This window comes from Mesocricetus auratus, unplaced genomic scaffold (genome assembly GCF_017639785.1).
Source record: "Mesocricetus auratus isolate SY011 unplaced genomic scaffold, BCM_Maur_2.0 Super-Scaffold_100011, whole genome shotgun sequence".
Lineage (NCBI taxonomy): Eukaryota > Metazoa > Chordata > Mammalia > Rodentia > Cricetidae > Mesocricetus > Mesocricetus auratus.
In genome coordinates, this window is record NW_024429195.1 from 66,263,928 (window position 1) to 66,281,334 (window position 17,407).

Below are 17,407 nucleotides of genomic sequence, written 5' to 3' on the forward strand. Positions count from 1 at the left end.
CACAGAGAGCACAGTTTTTAGTTGTATGGGGAACATTTGTGAGATTTTTTTTATTTCAAAAGAGAGCAGAAATGGCTGCATATTCTGCTTCAGAGAAACTTGCACATCAATGTTAATTGATGCTTTATTCATAATATCCAGGAAATGGAAAATATCTAGATGTCAATCAACTGATGAATGAATAATGAAAACCTATTATATATTCAATATAATATTATTTTGCTAGTAAAAACCTGAAAATTTCACATAAATATATGAGGGGGGAGATAACTATTCTTAATGAATAATCCAGATTTAAATACTAGAAAGACAGATACTACGTATTCTATTTCATAAGCAGATGTTTGAGTTTTATATATATATACATGTATATATATATACATGTTAAATTAGAATTAGAAACTAGTAAGTATGTGTAGTTGCAGGGGATTTCAAAGGAAGGGGAATGGAATAATGTAATACAGGCTGTATGAAGAGATAAAGTTAATAATGAAACAGGGATTATTCTTTGAAGAAGATGGGAGTTCAAAGTTATCATCAAAGATTTTGAAAATAACATGAAAATCTGCTCTTTTGGAAGCCTTCCCCAAAATAAACATTCTGGAAGTAAAAGGAGGAAGATGAAGTTGTCCTATAAAGAGGGTGAAATGGTCTCTACCAAACATCATAGATTATCAAATAAAAAACTCAGTTCGAGATAGGGGTTACCCCTTTTCAAAGTGTTGTTAAGTGCTTTCTTATAGATATCTCAAACATTAAAGGTTCCCCAGTAACCCCCCCCATAACTTTGTTGTAAAGCCCAATTCTGATGATACAACATACTTTGATTATAAGACATAGGGAACCCGATATATTACTGATCTGAAAGCCTTCTCTGTATTGGCTAGCTTTCATAGTTCTACAAGATTTCTATGCATACCACCAGGGTAGAAAACTAGTCAGGTGTGAACACAGTGAAACACAATAGCAACCAGATAGGCAAACTATGACTACCAGGGGACTAGTGGCAAGAATGTCAGTTCATGACTGAAATTTAATCCTCTCCACAGACTGAATTCATGCCTGATCTGGTAAACTCAACCAAAACTCATGGCTGGTTTTACAGTCTACTTTCACTAGGCTCATACTGACTCTAACTGCTTGCACAAGACCTGCACTAGATCAGGCCAAGCAAAATCCCAGCATGAATATTGCAGGGGCTCATGAAGCTCTATCCCTTGATGAGGAGTTACTGGTAACTGATGTCCGGTGAAGAGAGAGAGCAGTTTTCTTTAGGAATTTAGCCCTGGAGGACATATTCTCCTGCATATTGCCCTATACCACACAAGTACAGGCAGTAAACAGTGGACTCAGTGGGTTTTATAAGTGCAGAGGGAAAAGTGTTAGTTAATAGAGCAAGAATTTAAGAAGAGGATTTGGAGGGTAAAGTTGATAAAGCATGTGATATATATAGATCAAAGTCTCAAACAACGAAAATTAAATGAAAGACTTAAGTGAGTTTTAAAAACTGAAAAATAAAATGAAGTGAAATGTGGTTCTTTGTGCATCCCTTTACTCGTCACTGAAGTTTTCTTTTTCAAAGCTATTGTTTTACATAGAAAGTTAGCAAAGTGTTTCCTTCACCCCCAACTCAGGTATTAGCTTACTGATCTCTTCTTGTTGTAGTCTAGCTGCTTTAACACATAAATATTTGCATACATAAATAATAAATTAGCATATGCATATAAGAAAGGAAATGTGATTTTTGTCTAAGTCACCACACCAAGTACTGTTTTCCGCAATCACCCATTTTCCTACAGATTTCACAACTGCATATTTTTCTATAGTTGATTGAAATTCCATTGTGTATAAATGCAACACAGGGAAGGCAAAACTACTTAAGATGTTTGAAATGCTCCATATCTATAATGAATACTACTACTTTGTATATGTTCAAGAAAGGAGGGAAGAAACTGGTATGTTGGAGAGGTGGCTCAGTTAAGAGCACTTGATGCTCTTGTAGATAGTGTATTTAGTGACCAGCACCCACATGATGGCTCTTAACCATCTGTACCTGTGGTTCCAGAGAATCTGATTCCTTTTTCTGAATTCCTCAGACCCTATGCACACACGTGGTACACAGAAGACATACATGAAGAGAAAACACCCGTACACATAAAATAATAATAATTAAAACACATGGATAGAGTAAGAGCAAGAAAGAGGGTAGGTTAACCCAGGAACAGCTTGTAAAGAAAACATTCAAACCATGCTGGGTGATGCAGCATATTCAATGAGGTTTTAGTAATGAAAGGAACTTAAGATAAAATATGACTTCTTTTGGTCACATTCACATTTATAATTTTCCAGCAGGTCTCAACCCCAACTTCTTAACCTCTTCAATCTACATGAAACCATTTTCCAGACATTTAACTGGAACTATAGATGGTCTTTGGAATCTCACTTGCAGGTCATTGTGTACAGGTATGGAAAACTGGAATACAGATATGTACTTTTAGTGACCATAAATGTAGAGAAATGTCATTGTGAGTTCTGAGGTACATGTGGTATAGTATACAGCCAGTTAGTTAAGTTAAAAAACAAAAAACAGGAATTTTTAAGTGTATAGAAGTTACCATTCAACCAAAAATTCAGATGTTTTGGCAGTTTTCATATTTCCTTATAAGTTTAAATTTTAAACATGTCACAGATTATTAGTATTTGCATATTCAAGAAAAGATACCATCTTCTATAACACTGTAGGAAATGTGGGCAACAATGTATGAAATACTGGGTATGTCAAGAAGACTACAAAAATTTTGACTCATTCTGATTTTCTAATTTAATTGATCTTGACAGAACAAATAAAACAAAAGCAACCTAATCGCTTTTGGAATATATAATTGTCACTATTGTATTTTAGGATAGAAATAATAGCAGACACAATTCTTTTTTCTGTTTTCATTTTTTTAGTATCATAAATACATCTTTAAACAACACACACAGACACACATTATACACACATACATACAGAAAGATACACACACAAATGGATGTGTGTGTGAGTGTCACTATATATATATAGTATATGTATATATATATACATATATGTGTGTGTATTTGATTTTTCCATGAACACATCCTACATTACTGTTCATTAGAAACTACTTCTGTTGGTTCCTTATCAAACTGGGAAAAGAATGTGTCCACTGAGTACATTCTCAAACACTAATGTAGTTTGAACACACTGTCATGTCTTGAATTTCTTTTATGGGAAGATGGAGACAACTGACCAACCCTTAACCAAGTTCGATTACTATTTGTATGCAGGTAGCACAAAAATATCAGTTAAAGCACTTTACAATCCACCACTCAGCATGGTAATATGCTTTATGGACCAACTTTGTTATCTAACTCAAGGAGGTATACTAAATTATCTGAAACATAAATAAGACACAGAACAGATGGTGACTGAGTGAAGGCTCAGTGGTTAAGAGCATTTATTGCTCTTGTAGAGGGCACTGGTTTGGTTCCCAGCACCCAAATAAGATATCTCACAATTGCCTGTAACTTGAGTTTCATGACATCTAATACCCCTTTCTGGCTTCTTCAGGCACCACATACATGTGGCATATATAATCAAGTAGGCATAAGGAAATAAACATTAAATAAATCAATACATACATACACAAAAGAAGAAAGAAAGCAAGTAAAAATAAAGAAAAGAATGAATGAAGGGAGGGAAGAAGGAAGGAATAAAGAAAACACAAACCCTAAGTTCTTTGAGGAGAGATTGCCATAGATTGTACAGTATTTTCTGTCAATCAGAACAAACCAACATAAGAATTCCCTCATTTGGTTTTTGAAAAAATAGCTCACTGATTATAGGAAAACAAAACAAAACTAGTTTCTATAGTTTTTACCATTCCCACGTAAGAGGGCTTTTTAATCTCTCCAAAATAGGATAAATTACAATTTCAATCACATGACTTTCAATACAAAATATAAAATAAATTTCAATTTTTTCTGCATAAACTGAGACTGTATGGACAAATGGACTAACTGTTGGCCATCTCTCTTTGTCTGTTAATTACAGGTAACCAATGCAACTTTAAAATAGTGAGATTAACTGTATTTTCCAAAGGGTAAACACGGACTTCTTTCCACAGAAAATTTATTAATAAGTGCTCAAAGAAATGGTTTTAAACAATGAGCAGTGTTCTTTTTCATAGAAATAACCAGAGGAATGATGATTTTTGAGTCTGTTTTTCCATAGCCCTATTTACACGAAACAGTCTGTTGTAAAGACATCACTTCTATAAGGAGGTATTAATTGTAGAAATATAGCAGTCAGTGAAAGCATAAATTTCCAAGAAAAATATCCCAGTTTATGACTGCAACCAACTGCATATTCACAGAGATTCTTAATGAGAAGTTGTCTGATCATATAATGAATTGAATTAAAATTCATGAATAAGTGTATATAGCTGTCAACTGTGTTTTAATTATCATCCAAAGAAAGCATTTTCTCATTATAAATCTTACATCACTTTTGACTATTGGTTGAAATTGTGGAGCTATGAACATTTAAATATATGAATGACAGCAACTCTAACTACAGAATGATATTCGACCTCAAAAGTGAAAACAAAAATACAAGGGTGTATTTCATTGAACTACAATAAAAACTGCTGAGACCATCAACTTTTCCTAGGACACATCACATCCATTTGTGACTTCCAAAAGACAAAGGTAACAAATAAGGAAGTTAGGAAGAATTGAAACAGGAAGACCTGCTTCGGAGACTCAGTATACTGGTTTAATTCCTAGTTAGTCCAAATGCTGATACTCCGAATTATCAGCCATTCTTTTTGTGTTTTGGTAACACATATCCTTATGCATTGTATGTCAAATGGAATTTTTTGATTCACCTCTGAGATTTCAAAGTTTCCATTTTTGAATTCCCCCAGTCTTGAGTAAGTATCACATTGTCTTACTTGTTTTCTGAACATAAGTATTTTCCCAACATCTAAAGCTCCATGATGCAAAATGTCATTCTGTCGATCTTCTGTTCCAGTATTCACTTTGATTTTTTTAATTACAAGTGGCTTTTCAAATACAATAACAAATGTATCTCCTACTGAAGGTGGTTTGCCCCAGAAGTATTCATCAACACTACTGTAAGCCTTGCTGGCTTCATAGTTTTCAAAGACATTCATGTTAGTGTAGAGGCTGGCTGGGGGGTTATCAGGGATGTCAAATGACTCCTCTTCAAAGTCATCATCCTTCAGTTTATTCTCAGTTCCTTTATAGGATGAATAATAGCCCATGTGCTGAAAGAGAGAAGGTTTAAATCGAATCACATTTTTCTGAGCAAGCAGACCTCGGAAATGAGTCAATAGCCAATCACAAGGCATTTCTTGATAAAACATTAATAAAAAATGGGCCAGACGAGGGAGATCATGAGAATGATACAGTTTACCAATGTAGCCAAGCTTTGAGAACTCAAGAGTTACCCAATATGTTCCTTGTAAGGATGCAATGACTTTCTTGATGGCAGTTAAGAAATTTTTGGAACACCGAACATCGTCTTCAAGCATTACATAATAGTCTGAAGTATTGGCACAGAAATTAAGGAGAAAAGCATAGTCTACATTTTGCTTGGAGCGAAATCTCACTCTATCCTCTGGGTCATTGTAATTTCTTTTAAGACCATCCAGAACTGGATAATACTCTTCAGGAGCATGTATAACCATTAATCTTCCTGCAATAATGTGATGGGCAAATTTCTGTGTAATATCTTGGACCATGACATCACGCCACGATGAATTAAAGTCTGCTAGATGCACCACTACTGAAATTTCTTTTAGTTCTTCATAGCTGGACTGTTCAAAGATTGACTTTATTGTCTCAAGTAAATAACTTCCTTTTTTCCGTTTCACTGATGAAAGTCCAATTGTGAGATACCCTGAGTAAAACAACAACAAAAAGACTAATTAAATGTTAACAGGCTTTGAATAATGTAATGATAGAAACCAAATAAACAAGATTTTCATTCTTTAGGCCTGTAATTATAATAAGTTGTGGTAGTATACTATTTATGATTTATTAAAGTTTTGCCTGGGGATTCAGAAATCAAAATCATCCTGAAGCCATAGAAGCCAGGCACATACCTTTAATATCAAGCAGCCAGAAGCTAGGAGGTGGTGGTACACACCTTTAATCCTAGGATTCAGTACTAATAGGAATATGGGTCTCTGTGAGTCCAAGGCCTCCCAAATATACACAAGAGTGAATCTATCTAAAAGAGAACTATAGCTCATAACTTTAAACCCAACATTAGGGAAGTACATAAGACAGAAGCAAGGTCTCAGAGAGGCATTCATTCTCCAGGAACTCCAAGGAGAGGCTATAAGTCTGAGGCTTGGTGAGAACTCTTGGATGCATGATCAGCCCATTTAGATGTAGAATTAAGTAGCAAATGGCCAGCTGCTTTGCTTCCCTGATCTTTGGCTTGAACCCCAATATCTGTTTCTGGGTCATTTATCTTTTCATGTAACAATAAGTAAATCTGTGAAATGACTCTGTATTGAACATTTTAATATTAGAGTATCAAACTCATTGCACAAGGGTTATAGTGTTTTATGCACATTTGATATCTTATATGGAAAACAAATTATATCTTATGAGCAATCTAACATGGATCCTATATTACGAATGTTGTTTATGGACTACGAAAATGAAAGAATCCTAAAATGTTTTATAACGTAATATTCCTACATATTCCCATTAGAAAAGAGAGGCAGAAGTTTAGATATAAATGTATCTACAAACAAATGAGGTACAGCATTTCACACCTGTAGTCTCAGTGTTTGGAGGATTGGGCCAGAAGGACTGACATGAGTTTGAGGCTAGTTTGGTATACACTTTGAATAAAAAACAAAAACAAAATAAAAATGAACAGTGTAAAAACAATAAATTAAATCAATAAAAGTAAAGGGAATTTATAATTAAGGCTGGCAACCTAGACTCAAGTAATGAGGGCAAAAAAGACTGAACAATTATTTAAATCATCTATAAAATTTCAATAGAATGCAGTGTATTTCAGTTTTCATTATCTTATCACTCTTTGCTAAGTAGGAGTAGGTAGATTTCTTAGTCTTATATTGAAATTTGTCTGATGTGTCTTATAGAAAATTAAGTTTCATAGAATATATTTGAAAAAAATCTTATCATTGCTTAAATACATGGTTTCATGAATTTACTGTTTAATTTGTTTGGAAAGATATTTCGTACCAATATTCTCTGGAGAAAATTTTCTTAGATTTAAGTAAAAATGTAAAAAATATGGATATTTTCAGGGTGAGAAATAATAGTAAGTACATAATTTTACGTCTGACAAGCATTATGCAACTTTGTAAAATCTAATTTCTTAGCATGAAGACTCAATAAAGTTGTGTTAAAGTGAATATGTTTATGTGTAAGGCCTAGTGAGTTAATATAGGCATTCCCTTGATACCACAGGTGTGCTTAAGAAGCTCATTGGAAGTTCTTTCTTTCTTCTGATATTTCTATCTGGAATATGTAATATAAGTCACTGACTACCAGTCAATGACCTGTTATGTTCTTATCAGTTAATGCAGTGGTAAGCATGTGTTTGATGGAAGTTCATTCTATGGCTTTTAATTTTTCTCTTTGCAAAACTAGACCACACAGAAGTCACTCAAAAGAGCTCTAAATTTGGAAAGGCTATTATTTTTTTCCAAACAGAAAATCTTCAAATTGGCATGAGTAAACATTGTCATCTTACTGAATGCTCCTCAACTTGAATTTTAATTTGGCAAATCTTCTTTGGAACAATCATAATGATTATGAGAGTGCCAATACTTAAATCTCAACTTCTGGCTACCAGAATTATGAGACAATAAAATAAAATCTACTAGTTTTTGACAGTCTATGATAATGATTTATAAAATAGTATACTACCAAGACCACATTCAGCAGTGGTTAGAAATTATAAAACTAAACTCTAAAGAATGGAAATACAGCAACATAAAAATATTTTCAAGTCAATTTTAAAGTCAATGGATAATTATTTATCTTGTTTATATCTCTATAACAAATTTCTAAAGGCTTTTTATTAAAACCTGCTATCTTAATAGTTACTGGCTCAGAAAGTACTACAAAGCTTGAAGAATGTTGAATCCTTCTTAAACTATGGATATCAATAATCTATCTTGTAATCCTATATTGCTACACAAACAGCAAATTATCATTATTGTTATGCAAATTTCTGTTTTTAATGAAAACGTTTAATGATACTTACGCTTTCTATGTAAAGGTGTGGCAGCTAGGTAGCGATAGGTGACATTTATTGTTCCTGAGAAGTTAGATAAATCCTTGAAAGTGTGAACATAGCGTTCAGAATTAAGCTGATGTGTGGATGTTTCCCTTATGAGTTGCTTGTCACCTTCCTAAATGTAAACATATATACATACAAAATTAACAAATAACAAGTGGACACTGATTAGGTGACTATCTCCTTACAAAATGGAAATATGGGAGGTGTGTATATTTAGAAAGTTACAAAATCTCAATTACTAACCCATAGCCACAATACCATCAACTTAGACCTTATTTTTTTTTTTTTAGATTTCATACAGTATTTCATTTTTTTTATTCTTTTTTTTTTAAATTTTATTTTCCAGTTTAAATTTAGATAAGAATCAAGGTTGCTTCACAAGTCAGTTCCAGGTCCCTCTCCCATTCCCTCCCTTCCTCCCGTGCCCTCCCCTCCCCCCCCCCCGTTATCCTCTCATTTCTCCAGGGAGGGTGAGGCCCTCCATGGGGGTGTCCATAGTGTGTCATTTCATATAGGGCAGGGCCTAGACCCTTTCCCAAGAGTTCTGGGTGAGAGTGCACCTCACATTGTTCTATTGGAGTCCAAAGTCCGTGTGTATACTTGGGATGGGTACTGATCTGCTGCCCAAGGCTCAATAGATTCCCTAGGCCTCTTCACTGACACCCAGATTCAGGGGGTCTTGATCAGTCCCATGCTGGCTTCTCAGGCTAATGCCTGGGATTCAAGAGTTAACCTTTGTCTGGTCAGCTGTTTCTGGGGGGTTAAACCAGCCCAGTCTTAATCCCTTTGATCATCAGTCCAGCCCAGTCTTAATCCCTTTGATCATCAGTCCTCCCTCTCTGTTACTGGCTTTCTTGAGTTCAGCTCAGTACTTAACCAAGGGAGTCTGCCTCTTCTTCGATCAGCCACTAAATAAAGTTTCTGTTTCCCAGACTCTCTGGCCATAGGATTGTAGGCTGGCACTCCCCAGATCTATGTCTAAAATCCATATATGAGAGAGTACATGCCATGTTTCTCTTTTTGTGACTGGGTTACCTTATTTTTTACCTTCAGCTTCTGTTATAAACTTTCTCACTTTAATCTTTATTCTGTAACACATTTGCTTTTCTATAACATGCACTATTATTCCATTGTTCAGCGATTCAGTCCTTACTTGAAAATCCCCAATGCCAACACATCCAAATTTTAAATATTTCAAAACAAAATGAGCTTTCACTTGAGGTGTTTTCCTTCTGGATTCCCCAAATTTTGAGCCATATAAATTCATGTATTCTTCTACAAATGCTTGCAAATGAAAAAAAATACTGATTATAATATTTAAAGAATGAGTAGGAAGTTTTAGCTGTAAACAAACTATTTAAATTTAGAAAAATTTCTTACCAAATTTATTGATTCATATAGGTGACTTTATAAGGTCGTTGTGGTGAATTGAATGAAAATAGCCCCTATATGCTCATAGGCATTGACACTATTAGGAGGTGTGGTCTTGTAGGCCTCAGTATGGCCTTGTCGGATTAAGTGTATCACTTGGAGTAGGCTTTGAGACTTCAAATTCTCAAGGCAGATCCACTATCACTTTCTGTCTGCTGCCTGCAGATAGGGATATATAACTCTTATCTACTTCTCCATCATTGTGCCAGCCTGCATGCAAACAAACTTCCTGCCTTGATTGCAAGGGACTAAACCTCTGAGCCTGCAAGCCAGACCCAACTAAACACTTTCCTTTACAGGAATTGCTGTGGTCATGGTGTCTTTTTTACAGCAATAGAACATTGACAGCCATATAAATTAAAATTGTTGAGAGTAGTTAGCCATCATCCTTTTGACATGAAATTGCTTATCTAAAAATGTTTTTCAGTATAACGTCAATTAGATTCCATTTGTACCTAGTCAGTAGAATGAGTTGAGACCTTGTTGGCTTCTCATTTTTCTTATTGTAGTCTTTATCTCTGTGTGTATGGATGTGTATGTGAACACTTTTTGTTTGATGTTCCGGGAAAGATAAATGGAATCATTAATATTCATTACAATTTGGTGTTTGGTAGTGGAATTTTGTGTCATTGTATCAACAAAAGCACTTACATTTAATCAGATTTTCAAGTTCAGGTTGAATATGTCCTGTTGGTATCATTTGCTTTCAATTTCTCTAAGCTTTGATGCAACTTCAATGGTAAATTCTGATAATCTGATAAAGTTTGTGGCCATACCTTATTAGATTATTTTTGGTCATATATTTTAGGAGAATCTGACTGGGAAGTCATTTTTCCTTTTGCTAAGTTGTCTACTTCCCTGTGTCTTCTTATGAAGACATATTTCTAGCATTTGTGGTAGGTACTTAAATGAGTCAAGTGCCAGCCAGTAAGACAGTAGAAAAAAATAAATTCTTTAAACGAATTTTGCATTGAGTAATTATCTGTGGTCAATAAAACATTAATTAAATCTCTGTTCTAAAACACTGGGTAAGATTCATACACAAGTTTTACCTTGATTAGACATGGAATCTTCATTACTGACTCAAAGAGGAAAGATATAGTAAAACTTTTTTTTTCCTTTAGGTTTTTTGAGAGAGGGTTAAATAAAATTTCTTTTAACATAGTAGTTTAATATTCACTGAATTCTGATTATCCTATATTACGCATAAATAGTTTAATCTATTTATATGGATCAAGTATACAAATACAATTAATGTATTAAACAAAAAATTAGGATTGCTACAAAGTAAATGCAGATGAATTATCACAAAATTAGTTCAAAAATAATGTAATAGTGTACAACATCAACAGAAGACACGAAACCATTTCTATAAAGTCCACGGTAGTCTCTATGCTATATACATTTTAATATTCTGTTGTTATATGAGGCTACATGCTAAAGAAACCTTACGGTATTGAGTATTTTTTTAAGGATTCTTCCCTGAGCATGTAAAATCTAGATCTTTTCCGTGATAAAATGAAATACATTCATTTTGGTTGAAGGACGTGGTAGAATATAAAATGAAACAGAACTGACATGAAAGTACTTAATTCAGTTCTCAAGAAGTTTCTTAATACTTTCAGCATCAATAAAAATGTAACTTTCACCTGAGCCTGTCTGGTTGGCTGCTTTCAGAGGCGACTGACTGAACATCCAGACTCCCTGGATGCCTTCTTTTCTGCAGTAACTATGCTAAAGTGTGTGTCTCAGTAATAAGGCAAAGCTTTATGACAATCATTTTCTGGATGGTAATGCAATTCAATGGACTCACTACAGTCTAAATATATACCCTAGTGGCTACTTTGAAGATGCTCACAGCTGAAAGGCTAAGTTGATTGGGCATGCAGTGTTTCTGCCACTTAGTTTGTAAAGTATTTGTCTCTTCCACTGAATTCTACTTCCTTTCCAACTGAAAGTCACTTATCTTTCTAAAACAAAAGCAAATATACCAAGACATTAATGTGCCTATAGTTTCAAATGACAAATAAATTTTCTATCAAAAAGATAATTGAAATGTGGTAAATAACTCCAGAGACTACTAATTCTGTTCATCTGATTTCTCAGAATTATAAGTACTGTTTCAATAATACAAGAGAAAGATATTTGTTTATGCTTAGAAAATTGTATTCATTATGACATTATGGAATAATAAAGACAAAACCCAAGAGAGATAAGCTTATGAAAAATAAAATGAAAGATGAAAGAAGAAAAGTGTTAAGCAGAAACTGTATTTTATTTTATTACCAGAGCCAATTTTAAAAAACTATTCATGTTTTTTCAAGTACACATTATAAACAAGATTCATTCATGTAGAAATTATATACGTTGGGTCCACAACTTTGCATTTTGATTGGTTTTGGTTTTCTGTAGTGATCTCTGTCTGTTGCAAATAGAAGTTTTCTTGATGACGGGTGAGAATGCAGTTGGGGATCATGCTAGTTTACAAAAGTGGTGGTTCTCCTCTAAGATGTACAATTACACTGACCCTGGACAGTTGGCTAGGTATCCAGTACCAGGCATGCAGGAATGATTTCCCTGATGTCAAGTGGGCCTTGGAAGTGCAATAAAGAGCTTTTGTTTGCCACAAAGGTATGCATGACACTATTGTACAGTTTGGGTTTCTCTTCCATGCCTGTCATTTCTGTGGTTCACAGACATCATAGCTGGGTAGAGACACAATTCCTGTACCCAAGTCTCAGGGATTGTTGTGGAAGATGGGGCAGAAATACTTTAAGATTCAGAGGAACTTGGGATTTTCCATAATATTCTGTCCTCTAGGAATATCGCAAGATACACTTATAAAGTCGTACTAGTATAATTGCCAAAATCTGTGCTGAATAAGGAAAATAACAATAGATATGCTAGGTGTCAACTAGATGCAAAGAGCTCTAAACAACTAAATAATGCACAGAACAGGAGAAATAGTCTTCACTAGGAACACTTATTGGTTACCCATTACCATATATGTAACAGTAATTAAAGAGAACACAGGACCAGATTTTTAAAGAGAGCTAGAATGGGCATTTGGGAAGGCTTGGAGGAGGGGAAAGGGAAGGGGGAATAATGTAACTGTATGACATAAAATAAGATTAAATTAATGATTATTTAATTTTATTGTATTATTTATAACCACATAAAATTATTTTCTAATAATTTTTTATTTAAATTAGAAACAAGCTTGCTTTACATGTCAATCCAGCTCCCTCTCCCTCCCCTCCTGCCTTGTCTCTCCACCAACCCTCCCAAACCCCCATCCAATCCCCACACCATTCCCCAGGGAGAGTGAGGCCCTCCATAGGGATCTCAGAGTCTGCCGTTTCATCTAGGGTAGAGCCTAGGTCCCCCCATGTCTGGGCTGAGAGAGCATCCCTCCATGTGGAATGGACTCCCAAAGTTCATTTTACGCCATACCCATGCAAATTTATGTGCAGTGCATGTGTACAAATAGCATTGGAGTACAAAAGAGGATGTTAAATCCCCAGAAACAGGAGTTTCAAAGGATTGTGAGTCACAGTATGGGTGCTGGAAATGAAATTCTGAGTCCTCTGAATTATCGTTAGGAACTCTTAAACACTGTGTCATGTTTTCAATCTTCTAGAAATACAGTTTTAATGAATGTAATATTATTGATTGAAAGAATATGATAACTCCATATAAAAATTTATGGGCTGAAGTTCAACATGTTATGCAATTTTACCTACAAATCTACTAAAAAGATAATTAAATGAAAACACCACTAGTGAATTTACAATAAGCGTGTATTTATCATTCTCTGTAATTTGCTTTTCTTTCAAATTTAATATTAGTATTTAATGTAATTGTATGTTAACCCTAAGTTAAATACCTTCCTTTTCTGCCTAGACTGGTTTTCCTAGACTGGTTTTCAATTTGATTAGTAATGTGTTTAATATTAATAGAAAGAATTTTGGCCAAGTAATACTCTAGTAGAAAACTCTACAATTAAATCATGCCTTTAAAATTATGTAGTTGTGACCAGTATTTAGAAAACTTCAAAGACTTCTCAAATCAAGGCACCAATTTCAGATTTTTCTTGCTGATTTATACGTCTAGCATATTTAATTTAATTTAAATACTTTTGATTTAACGACTTCAAATTTATATAACTCTTACAACATAAGATGTCTGTTCCTTACGATAGAGTTTTGATTTATTGTACATGCAAGATTAAGATTTACTTTGATAATATCTCTTAGGTAGAAAACAACTCGTGGCTTATTATAACATTGAACTGATAACATTTGTTTGATTTATAAGATTTAATTTCCTTCTGACAGCTTACAGAGTTAAAGGAATTGTATCTTTGTCACATGATTCACTCACTTCTATGACAATCTCTATTTTATCACATTTCTTTCCAGCAAAGGAAACTACTGTCTACGTTGTGAGGATCTTGTTCCATTGTCTGTCATCACATAAACCTAAATAAAGACCAAGTAAAAATATTCCCAAATTCATACCAATAGTAATTCTCTGATTTGCTGTTCTCCTAAGTCATAGCTAGGTAAAGCTTGTAGATGTATGTCACATTCAACTGTTGTGATCTGATTTTAGATGACAGAATTACAGGTGTTTAAAATTAGTATTTACTTCGAGACAAAAACGTGTAAAAATTCAAGACATATGATTCTAGCAAATTTTCATTAAAGAATGGAGCTGTAGAAAGCAAGTATGCATACAAAATATTTCCTAGGAGAATCTGTGGCAATTAACATTGTAAGGCTGACTCATAAGATATATCAGCAAATAGTAGGATGCTAATAATCATATATAACAAAAATAACATTATATTGGGAAACATTCCATGAGGTTATTGTCATAATCACTCATTAAAACAACATTCACACTCTCATCCGGGTGCTTGTGGGGAAGACTTCTATTGTCTGTGAGGCTATCGGTTTTACTATTTTAAGTATATGAATAGTAATAATAACATGAAAATTGGGATGTGTCTTTAGCCTATTTCAAATTAAAGTAATGAGGACATCAAAATTGCACTTTTACCATTAGACATGAAATAATGAGACAGTAATAAATCAATAATAACTAATGCATTAATTCCTCTTAGTTAGATATATTCACTTGTCATACTTACATATTTTGTACCTATGGTATTTATTGCCTTTTGAATGTCTGCACAGTTCCATGTCCTTTTCTTTACCTCTTGATGGATTTCAGTGAATAGCAATATATAATATATTGGGATTTTGGTTTGATCAAAATACAAAGGTGTATTACATATTGTGGCAAGATAATCATGTATGATAAAGCATAGTTAATATGTATTGTTTTGAGGTTGTCAATTATATTTTGAAAATTTATTTGTTTTTTTTAAGAATTTTAAGTTGGGTATGTAGGAAGGAGCACAAGATTTTGAATGATTCAGGGGAGAGGAAGAATACCCTAAAATATATTTACATGTAATTTTTTTAAATATTAAGAAATATAAGAAAATTTCAGTACTAATATAGATAAGTGGCAAAATATAGGGGTAACACTTTCAAGAAAACTTCAACAATAACATGCAAAATAGGGAGGGTAGGAATAATGGATCAAGAAAATTTTATTTAGACTAAATATTTCACATCATTAAGACGAAAGTTCTTAATATTTACATATATATGAAATCATATATACTGTCTGTATTATATGATATATATTAGTTTATAATATTGAAATGTTTAAAATGTAATTTATGACTATATGTGTGTGTGTTAATGAGCCAACCTATAGTATTTAAGAAACAAAAATAAATCAGAATCAAACAATTATTGTATTGACAATATATGGCTAAAAGTATACATATAGGATATATGAATAAATAAATCTGCTGAAACAAATACTATACTGCTTGTCATATCAAGCTTGGCATACAACTAGGCTGACAATAATTGAACTAAAATAATGTCTCCAACACTTACCAGAACATAGCTATCTTCAATGTATAAGTTCATGAATAGAAGGAAAATGACAAGAACTCCCAAGAAAGACACTGTCGAACGTTTTCTCAAGCATCTCATTTTATCCAGTATTTGAAATATATATTTCATTTTATAAAATTTAAACACTTTTTCCTGTGAAAAAGAAGTAAATAATTACTAACAATTTGGAATATGAATAGTATAATCTCATCACTCACATGTATGAGCTAAAATTTCACTTAAAAATCATACTATTTTCATTTTTATGTATCATCTCCTGAGAGTTAACTATAATGACAGCAAGTGAATTAACATTAGAAGAAATGAAACAATACATTTTTAAATAATATCGCTTTAAAGTAGTAAACTATAACCTTTAGTTGAATACAATTTTTCCAATATAATTTAATTTAATTCTTACAAATATAAGATCTCATTAACATAACAAAATGTGAGTAATGGAGGAAGATGGAGACATACAACCAGGGAAGTGATAAATCTATAACTCAAAGCTAAGGTTTGCCAAAATGTTAATTCCTTAAATCTCACATTTAGAATATCAAATGAAATGTAAATGATTTGTTCTGCAAGATATTTTCCAGCTTTTCTATCTTCTAAACTGACATTTCTAGTATTTTCAGTTCCTCAATTATTGAGTATGTTACATGTAATTAAAACCAAAGTTATAAAGTAGTCCCCCTTTAATTGATACTATGAGGAGATGAAAGTTCAAGAGTAGGACTGTGGTTTTGATTGTGTTATAGTATATGGTATTGCATTGCACCATATAAATCCAATTTCCAAGAGTGTCTAAATGAAAGTCTTAAAATCAAACAAATACCTAAAGATTTGGGTATGTTAGGGTGGAATTCTAACTCTGAAATATTGTTGAAATGAAAACATTGTTTGGGAATGAATGTAATCCAGGAACTTGGAAAGAAAGTTTATAAGAACAGTCTGATGACACTAGAAACGTTAAAGTCTAAGTTGAGCGTGTCTTATTGTTGTAGATGTAGCCTACCCACACCCAACAATACCTACTTTACCACCCTCAGTATTAAGACAGGGAATTATGGATTGGAAATAGTAGCAAAGGCTCTGGGAGGCAGTTACCAACTATGATAGTATGTGAATCACCTTCAGAATTTGTTACTACCAATCATCATTGTTTGTAGACCTTTAGCTATTCTCAAAACCCAGGAAATTCCTAAATAAAATGTTCAAAGTGTGACCAAGAAGAACAAGAAGTTCTTATTCTCTAGCTTATACAGGAAGATATCGAATAACACAAATATGAGAAGAAGTTTAAAGGAAGTAAGAAAACAGTTGAAGAATGTAAAGTTGGATCAAACAAAATTTCTTAATTTGGCATACCTAGGCTCAAATATTAACTTAGTTTTGCAGAACAAGGAGTTGGAAAGGGAGCTAAGAGTTTGATACTTGGTTGCTTGACTGAGAGATAGATCAAATGATGAGCCATCATAAATGAGTTGGAAATAAATTATCTCCCTTTGTTAACATAAAAGGAACACAAGGCTTAGGGAAAATAGATTTCTAATGTAGATATATCATGCAAAATATACTCTGGAAGAGTGTAGAAGGTACATCTTCCATTGATACATTGAGAAATATATTTGTAGATTGTTGGATGAGT

The 17,407-nt window shown here is 33.4% G+C and overlaps 1 protein-coding gene across 1 annotated transcript in view; it reads right to left on the minus strand.

Moving 5' to 3' along the window:
* Window positions 1–3,890: 3,890 nt before the first annotated feature.
* Mgat4c (MGAT4 family member C) overlaps window positions 3,891–17,407 on the minus strand; it is a 40,839-nt gene continuing 27,322 nt past the window's right edge. Inside the window, exons 2-4 of the mRNA XM_040754977.1 lie at window positions 15,754–15,906; window positions 8,306–8,453; window positions 3,891–5,947 (exon numbers count right to left, since the gene is read on the minus strand). Coding sequence (XP_040610911.1) covers window positions 4,806–5,947; window positions 8,306–8,453; window positions 15,754–15,882 — 1,419 coding nt within the window. The 5' untranslated portion in view covers window positions 15,883–15,906 and the 3' untranslated portion in view covers window positions 3,891–4,805. The remainder of the gene's footprint in view (window positions 5,948–8,305; window positions 8,454–15,753; window positions 15,907–17,407) is intronic.